At 32.9% G+C, this 9,421-nt stretch overlaps 1 protein-coding gene and 1 long non-coding RNA gene across 2 annotated transcripts; both read left to right on the forward strand.

The window, feature by feature from the left end:
- Positions 1–4,045: 4,045 nt before the first annotated feature.
- Positions 4,046–7,141, forward strand: LOC112737322 (uncharacterized). Its single transcript, XM_025787167.2, has 8 exons — positions 4,046–4,398; positions 4,619–4,732; positions 4,839–4,907; positions 5,451–5,470; positions 5,551–5,603; positions 5,720–5,750; positions 5,852–5,933; positions 6,676–7,141. The coding sequence occupies exons 1-8, from the start codon at positions 4,212–4,214 to the stop codon at positions 6,879–6,881; spliced, it is 762 nt and encodes a 253-aa protein (XP_025642952.1). The 5' UTR covers positions 4,046–4,211; the 3' UTR covers positions 6,882–7,141.
- Positions 7,142–7,378: 237 nt separating this feature from the next.
- Positions 7,379–8,408, forward strand: LOC140177858 (uncharacterized). Its single transcript, XR_011869378.1, has 2 exons — positions 7,379–7,529; positions 7,888–8,408. It is a non-coding gene; the product is annotated as an uncharacterized lncRNA (long non-coding RNA).
- Positions 8,409–9,421: the final 1,013 nt, after the last annotated feature.

A 9,421-nucleotide genomic window follows, 5' to 3' on the forward strand; every position in this document is an offset into this window, starting at 1 on the left:
CAAACAAGCTATGGGTCCAATTATTGGATGCCAAATACCGATCATCTCTATATGACTGTTTTAGTTATCCTAAGAACAAGGACTCTCCCATTTGGAGGTGTCTTTGCAAGGCTTGGAAAGTGTTGAAGGATGGGTTTGCTTGGTGTATTGGAGATTTGAACCAGAATTTTTGGTTTTCTAGCTGGAGGAGAGAAGGACGGTTATCTAATGAGATGGATTATGTCCACATTTCTGATTCGAATCTCCGGATACAGGATATTTGGTCGGTTGGTAGGTGGCATTTGGATACTCTTTATTCTCCTTTATCTCAAAATCTGAAAGATAATATTCTCTCTTACAATCCAGATGAATAAGCAGGTCCGGAAGTGGGTTGGTATTGGAGTGGGTCTGCTGCCAAAGTCTATGACTCACGCAATGGTTACTTGTGGTTGTGTAAGCAGCTGTTTGGTTGGGAGGAGAGGGAGAATTGGCTTTGGCTTTGGCGTCAGCTTGTTCCGGAAAAGCATAAGTTTTTGGCTTGGTTGTGTCTTAAGGAGGCTCTTCCTACTGCAAGTTTTCGCTTTAGAAGAGGGATGTCGTCATCGGATAGGTGTCCAAGATGTCTTTCTAGCCAGGAATCGGTTATACATTGTATTCGGGATTGTCCAAAAGCTCAGCTTGTCTGGCAAAGGTTGGATATTCCTTGTCATCCTTTGGATTTGAAGAACTGGTTCTTGTATCATAGCAGAGAGCACCCGTTCAAGTTCTTTTCGGAACTTTGGTGGATATGGCGAGCAAGGAATAACGACATCTTTAATCCCCATGAAACTTGGCCTCCGGAAAAAGTCATTTGTCTGGCATTAACTTCAGAAAAAGAGCTTAGAAATATTTTTGAATTACAACGTATGTCCCTTCCCTCTACTCTAAATGGTTTTTGGAATCCCCCATCCATTGGTACTTTTAAGATTAATTGTGATGCTAGTTATTTTGGTTCGGGTCATAGTGTTGGTTTTGCTTGTGTTATTAGAGATTGTAATGGGAGCTGGCAAAGGGGGTGTTTGGGAATGATTGAGAGTAATAGTATTCTTCAAGGAGAATTGTTTGCTATTTGGAGAGGATATCTCTTAGCTTGGGATGTGGGTCAACGAGATGTTATTTGTGAGACGGATTGTGTGGAAGCATTTAATCTTGTTACTCAAGATGGTTTTGGGTTTATTGATCCACTGGTGCTCAAAATAAGAGATATCATGCATTGGAATTGGCGTGTTGACTTTCGTTTGATTATGAGAAATGCAAACACGGTGGCAGATACTATGGCAAAGATGGCGATGAAGTTACAACTTTCGCATGTGGAGCTTCTTTCACCTTGGGAGGAGTTTAAGAGTAGTCTTAAACGGGACTGTCCCTCTATTTAAGCAGTTCCTTGTTTTGTTTCTTTTGTTTTTCTTTGTTTAATTTATTTCAGTCACCAAAAAAACTTGTAGGCTCACGGTCGATCTGCTGGTCTGCATATTGTTTTCTGTGATCATTATTTTAACTTATCATTTGTTATGAGTTGTGGCTTAAAAAAGAATGCAGAGTGGTCCAATTCTTACATTAGATGAATCATGGTAAAAAAAAAATATTAAAATTTTGATATTCAAAGAGATTTGTTGAACTTGACCAAAAAAAAAAAAGAGATTTGTTGAACTTGTTTTGTCACTTCATATAAGTATACTTTGTCTTAAAATATATGCACATATAGAAGGTTGACGAATAAGTTAAGAGTTCAATTCCGTATTATTTATGTAATAATTTCTTAGACTATTGTTCGTTGGCTTGGATGTTTGGTATGTCGGGTCAGACTGGTGCTGGAGCAGATGTCGATGAGAGTCGGAACCTGAGCTCGAGTTTGGGTGATGGAGCCTGACTGTGATGTTGGTTGGACAGCGAGTGGGACCACTTATAAAGACATTTCGAAATTTAAGTTAGAATTCGTATAAAGCAGTGGTCAATTAAAGTAAGAAAAGTGATGTATATTTGGAAAGAAATGGATCTCTCACCATTTATAGTCCGTACTCAAGTGGATCTTTTGTGACCAAATCCACTTTCGTGAAAGCTTCCTCCAGGTGTCCAAGTTGTGAAAGGGGGCGAATCATGCGGGTCGCCTCAAGGTTCGAGCCGGCGGGACCGTCAGATCGGTGGTTTGTTACCGGACTCGGATTATTAGTGGGTTGGGTCGGAACAACTACCAAACTAAAAGATATAATAACAAAAAAGCAACTATATATTAACTAACTAATTAAAATATCAACTAACATTAGTTAATTATTAGTTGAGTTACAAATAAATAAAAAAAATAATTCAAAATTAATTAAAAATATATAAAATATAAAAAAATTTAAAACTAAACAAAATATTCAAAATATAATGAAAACATATCTAAAACTAAGTGAAAAAAAAAATTTAAAATTATTGTAAAAGTAATATTTAAAATCTAACAAAAATAAATATTTGAAACGTAACAAAAGAAAACATCTAGAATCATTATACAAGAATTTCGAAAAGTGATCTAGAAGAAAAGAAGAATTTCGAAAGATTGTTTAAAAGAGGAGAAAAAGAAGAAACATGAGAGGCGGCACGAAGAAAGAGACGTGAAGGGAGAGATGGCGCAGAGAAAAAAAGAGACGGCATAAAAGGAGAGACACAAAAAAAAGAAGAGACACGGAGGAAGAAAAAGAGAAATGTAAAGAGAATGAGAAAATAAAAATTAAAACGTAATAGACTAATTTTTGAAATTTTAAAAATTTAAAAAAAATAAAAGTTTGACAAATTAATCCGCTAAGTAATAGACTCCGCCCATTTAATACGCGAGTAAATGGTGCTGATTAAAAAACTTATTAAATAAATAAATTGAAAATTTGTTATATCAACTTTACATAACACTTTTGTGTTATGTAATTATGTATTATTCTATTTAGATGCTAATTATAATTTTAAAATTTAAAATAAAACAATATTTTTACAACAATAATAAAGTCTTGTTCTATTAAATAGAGTCGATTACATAGATTAAATGACGTGATTGAATTCTATTATATAAAAACAAATTTTTATTTGTATTTACAACAAATAAAAATACCAAAATAAAAAAAAAACTCAATTTGTTGGTCAAGAAAAATATATCATGTTTAACAAAAGTACTCAAATTATATCTATGTTGACTTCATTAAAAAAAATTTAATTGAAATTTTAATTTTTTTTATCATCATCTTTAATCTTTAAATTTCTCGTCTTTAACTATTGTTTTTTTTTCTTTCTCAACCATACATTCAAATTTCTTACTTAATCGTTGCTAAATAATTTTTATTTAATTTTAATTATAAATTAATTTTTATATATTATTTAATTATAAAATTTATTTTTTATTTTATAAATTATTATTTTATTATTCATTTACTATGTTTATCAACAATTAAAAACAAAAACAACAAAAAAAATAGATCTTCTATTAATCGTAATCTCCATAAATATTTTAATAATATGAATCAATATCAATGAGTTTTTTATCTCTTGATCTGTTACCTCTATATTGTCGGATATAACGGATCAAAAAATAAAAAACTCATTGATTTGCATTGTCAAAATATTTATGAAAATCACGATTAATGGAAGATTTATTTCATTATTATTTCTTTAATTATTAATAAATATAATAGATAAATAATAAAATAATAATTTATAAATATAAAATAAATTTTATAATTAAATAATATTTAAAAAATTAATATATAATTAAAATTAAATAAAAATTATTTAACCATCATTAAAAAATATATTTTATTATTAAAACTATTTAATAATTCAAACGTTATTAAACCATCGAATTCTTTACCATAACTTATATAAAGTATGTATTTCAATCTCTTAATTTAAGAATAATTAATTCTTTATTTTATTATTTTATCAACTTTTTATTTGAGAAGACCTTGATCCAGTAGTTTAAACATCACTATGTTAGTTCATCGTTGTGGGTCATGATTGTAATTTCAATGATGAATTTCGCTTTTATGAGGAGGACGCTTTTGGTGTTAACTTTTTAGAGTTTACACCAAGTAAAAAAAGGCCCACAAGAGAGCACGCTCAGTCGCTCAGTTCCTTCTCCAAAGTCCAAGCCACCACCACCACCCACCCCATATCTCAGAGAGGGAGAGAGAAAAAGAAGGAGGAGGTTGTCACTTGCAAGCATAAACATGTTCAGGGACGTATCGAGCTGCAATACGTACAATTACGGTGATGCCCTCTACTGGGACGCACGCTACGTCCAAGAAGGTGGCTCCTTTGACTGGTATCAACGCTACTCTGCTCTCAGACCCTTCGTCCGTACTTACATCCCTCCTCCCAATTCCACCGTCCTCATGGTTGGTTGCGGCAATGCTGGTCCGTCCTCATTCCTCTCCTTTTCTCTTCTATTCTATTTCCCCCAATTCATTCTTAGGGCTTTTCTAATCTCCAACACTCTCATTCATTAGATTCATTTGCGACATTTGCTATCATTACTACTACGTGTTAAATTCTATATATTTTGTGTCTGTTGATAAATTATTTGATATACGTTGAGAAATTTAGATGGAGAAAACTGGTGTAATGTGTTTTGCAGTGATGTCAGAGGATATGGTCAAGGATGGTTATGAGAGCATCACTAATATTGATATCTCATCGGTTGCCATTCACATGATGAGAACAAAATATGATCACATCCCTCAGCTCAAATGTACTATCTTTATCTTATCAATCAAGCAATCAGTCGCATTATTTTCATTTTCTTAACTGAATACAAGAGCTGTGAAACTCTGTTTCTAAGTTTCCTTCATGAATAGACTTGCAGATGGATGTTAGGGATATGAGCTTCTTTCTGGATGAATCTTTTGATGGTGTCATTGATAAAGGTATCACTTGCAAACCTTGTCAAAATTAACGGAATTTTGGATTATATATATTGGGTGCATCTGTCTCAACCTTTTTTTGGGCTAAAAATAACCTTTTATATGTTGGAAAATATAAAAATGATCATAACTTCAACAAATTATGTTTCCTGTAGAGTAGCTTTTATGAAAATTAGATTGCAGTTGGTTTGCATTTTCATTTTCTGTTTTTATTTTTAGTGTGTTCTGTTTTCAAAATTTTGGGAAGGAAAAGAAGAAACAGTGAAAATAATAAAACAATGTTTTCTGTAGTTTTCACCTCTTGTTCTCTCTTTTCTTCGCAAAATTCTGAAAATAGAAAGCATTAAAAATGAAAACAGAAAATGAAAATGCAAACCAAACACATCCTTAGTTTTCAGTTTTTTCAACAGTATAAAAAATCAACTTGTAAATCACTTCTTTTTAAATATTAGAAACTAATGCACTCTTACTTTGTTATCCATCTACTAATTATACTTTTGTCTTGGTATTCCATCTGCACTTGTAATCCGTTGGTTCTTGGTCTAGGAACTCTTGATTCATTGATGGTATGGTGCTTACCCAGTTCTGCTTATAATATTCTTTATCTACATGCTTTGATCCTCACATTTGCTTTTATGTACTCTAGTGTGGTAGTGATGCTCCAATTAGTGCTGCCCAGATGCTTGCAGAAGTGTGTAGGTTGTAGACTGTAGTGAGAACAAATTTTTTCCTGATATTTGTGCTGCAGTATTTAATTTCATGGGCATGCTTCATTTTGTGATTCTCACTAGTAATGGCTATTTTGTTCTTTGCAGGGTTCTAAAACCTGGAGGGACTTATATGTTGGTAATTTTATTTACACAGACAGGACTTTGTTTTTTATTAGTGTCATGTCAATTATTCTAGGAATTTAGAGGATCTAATTAATAGCTGAATTGCCATTTCAGATAACATATGGTGATCCAACAGTAAGGATGCCTCATATAAACAGACCTGTATACAATTGGAAAATTTCATTGTACAATATCCGTAAGATTTCATCCGATTTCACCTATTATCTTTTTTCTTTACTCTTAAATATGGATAACATTAAAACCTACTAGCCTGCCACTTTCCTCTTCAAGTATGTTTGGTCTTGCTAAGTTGCTATTGCATCATGTATCTTAAAGTGTAGACTAAGAGTATCTTTTGTTTCTATCCTTATCTGGAGAATATATCAAGATGGTTGAAAATTAACTGCTTTTTTTGCAAGATAGAATATCTCAATATTTGGTAATAATGTTTCTTTCTTGACATCTCCAAAACATGGAATCCACTATCCAGCACTATTTTTCCTTCTCTTTTATCACTATTATATAATGATTATTTACTGCCTCCTGTTTTGTACTATGTGTCAGAGTCAATATTATGCTTTTGTTGCTGGTGTGTTAACTGTATAATCCATATAAGACCATTTAGTGGCTAAATGTATAGAATATGGAAGAAAAATTGATAACTGATAAGTTTTAGGCAATGTTTTACCGAAGTGATAATAGAATTTGGAAATTAGATGAAATTTTAGGGGTATTCAAGAGATATATAGTACATTTGTATATCAATTTTTTGCGCTTAAAACAATTAGGATGGTTCTTCTGTGAAATGTTCTGTCGTTGATGAATTATATATGAAGCATATTTACATAAGAATTCTTATTGCCAAATGCCTATAGACAATAGTTGTGGAGATTTGGTTTAGTGCTCTTTTTATGCACACATTTTCTATATCCCTGCAGCCAGACCAGGATTTCAAAAGCCTGAGAGTACTAGTTCATCAAGAAAATCATATTTAGATCCCATCCCTCTGACCGAAAAGGGCTTACTTCCTCCAGATTTCATTCTGGAAGACCCAGATTCTCACTATATATATGTTTGTAGAAAGAACAACAACACAGAGATGGACAATATACCACCATATCGACTAACAGCTAATATTTTATAGCCCGGAGTTTCCACTGAAGCACTGTCGAAGGTAGTATTTATCATCTTCACAAGCTTTGATGTGGATCATAGTCACTTAAATATGGTTGCTCTTGTCATTTGTACCATTTGAATTAGTTACCACCATCATTGGTGGATGTTGTAATAGTATTTTATTCTCATAAATTAGAGTAGCAGTGTTTAGCTTGTAGTGATGATTGATATAAATTAAAATATCTGAAGAAACGAGACAAAAATGACTGATATTTTTTCCCTCTGTTATTTTTTCACGTGTTGTATCTGTTGTAATTGTGACATGTAAACGCTGTTTTCTTTTCCCTAAGCTTGATTACTATTATAATTATGCTTGTACCAGAACCATTATTCTTGCCCATTTCCTTTAAAGAAGATGTTGCTAATGCATCCATTAAATGTGGCAATCCATTACCATATTTCAAACAGGGTTGGCACCCTGTTGATCAACATGGCTTAAGCTAATTCTCTTTGCTTTTGTTGAAGGTTGCTCTGATAGCAACATCAGAAACTTCCTTGCTTTATGTTTGGGTTTTGAGAGACTGAGGATTGTACCAAGGCGCCTTGGTGCTTTTGGAATGAAAGGGCAAATTTTGTTGGTGTTGCATCATCATACATGCATGGAGTAAGGCTCAAGGTGTGTTGGTTTTTCTATACTAATAACCAGATTTCATTATGGAAGGGAAGAGAAGGATTTGAAGTATTAAGTGAAGTCCCTTTTACTTTTGAACCCGTTTCCATTCATTTTATCTCCCTCAAAAACTCTAAATGTGCTAGCAGAGTAACTGGATTTGGCTCTTTAGTAACAGACACAGTAATGCTTGAAACTTGAGCACAAGAGAGAAACTCTAGTGGTAGTTCTACCGAAACAAACATCTCACACGTCTCACATCATACATCATAGGCCATAAACATTGCTTGTTCAACCATTTATTGTTATCAGCTTGGGAAAAGTCATAAACACCCTGGAAATTTTCATTACTTTGTGTTGTCAGTGACGTGGAAGTAATGAGTTAGAGGCCCTTGGACGCACCTATATCTCTTAACGAGGACATTTATTAAGGCATCAAATGGAAATTGATGAACCGGTAGCCACTTGCTTCTGTCATATTCATATAGTTGGAGTGTACCAATTCATTTCGGAACTTCTATCAAATCATATGATTGAAATTTGGTGGGAACTAGTTTTCCTTTTTTTTTTTCTTTTCCTCTCTTCATTACTTAAGTGAAGAGTTTATTTATTTGTTGAATTAGTGTATTTAAAGCAGGCACTTGGAAAAGGTTAGTCACTGTTGGAAAAGTATAATGGGGAACCCCATTTACCCCTTTCCAAAGATGGAAGAAATTTCAACCCATCAATAAGCTCACTTCCAAGTTTCATCATTGGCCATTTGACTTTTGAAGTCCTTGCCGTCCTTGTTATTACTATAACTGGATCAAGAGAGATTTTATTCTTTTTCACAGAAGAAAACATTTTACTTATCCTCCATAGTCTATATAAAGTTTGTCTTGATGTTAGGTCTTTGAAAAATCAAACATAAGTAAATTGGTTCCTTAAATATTCAATGTCTTGATTTTGTCCTGGAAAATATTAATGCAAGTCAAGTTGGTTCTTTTGTTAATTCTTTTTCTGATATGTCATTGATTATTGCTGATGTGTGAAGTAAAATCTGTCACATGTCAATTTTTTAAATACGTTACATGACATTAGTAGAAAGTTAACAAAAAGATCAACTTAAATTAAAGTGACATTTTTTAAAAGCAAAATTGGAGTATTAAATCTTTGAGAAACCAAATTAATTCATTAGTAACCTTTTAAGAACTAATTTAAACATGAACTGGTACAAATGTCTGTTGAAGACATAAATATATGGACCAAAAGGATGAGTATTAAATTGAAAAAAAACAATGGATGGGCCATTATGCAGAATGTTTAAAGCAAAATTATGGAAGGGGCCCACTATCATATTCGAGCCCCTTGTTTCTCACGGTTAAGTGCTATCTGAGTTCTGACACAAACTTGAACCCTCCTTGTCTCAGCTAGTCAGCTAGACAAAGTCACTAGTCTTCCTGGTTCCTCAAAATACACACATCACATCAACATGCAAAAAGGTTTTTGACATTAATTAGGTAGTGTTAAGAGAGAAAATAGAAATTGAAAAACAGAAATTAAAAAATAAAGATTGAATTAAGTTTTTATATTATGTTTGATATAAAGTGTATAGACTTGAGATATATTTCAGTATTTTGTTTGATTTAAGATAAAAATAAAAATTTAAATAAATAAAATTATTAAAATATTCTCGTTAAATAAAAAAATTAAAAGAAAATTCTATTCAGCTCTAACCACCTCTCTCTCTCTCCGGCAATATCCAGCGACGGCCGTTGTGTTCGAGTTACGGCGGTGTCGTGTTCGCCGAAGGTCTTCGTCATATGTTTGAGTTCCAGCCCGGCGACGACATCGTACCTGTCGAGTGTCGTCGTGTTCGAGTTCCAATACCGTGCTGTGCCGTGCCACTTCTTTTCGGG

The sequence above is a fragment of the Arachis hypogaea genome, chromosome 13, assembly GCF_003086295.3.
Source record: "Arachis hypogaea cultivar Tifrunner chromosome 13, arahy.Tifrunner.gnm2.J5K5, whole genome shotgun sequence".
Taxonomy (NCBI): domain Eukaryota; kingdom Viridiplantae; phylum Streptophyta; class Magnoliopsida; order Fabales; family Fabaceae; genus Arachis; species Arachis hypogaea.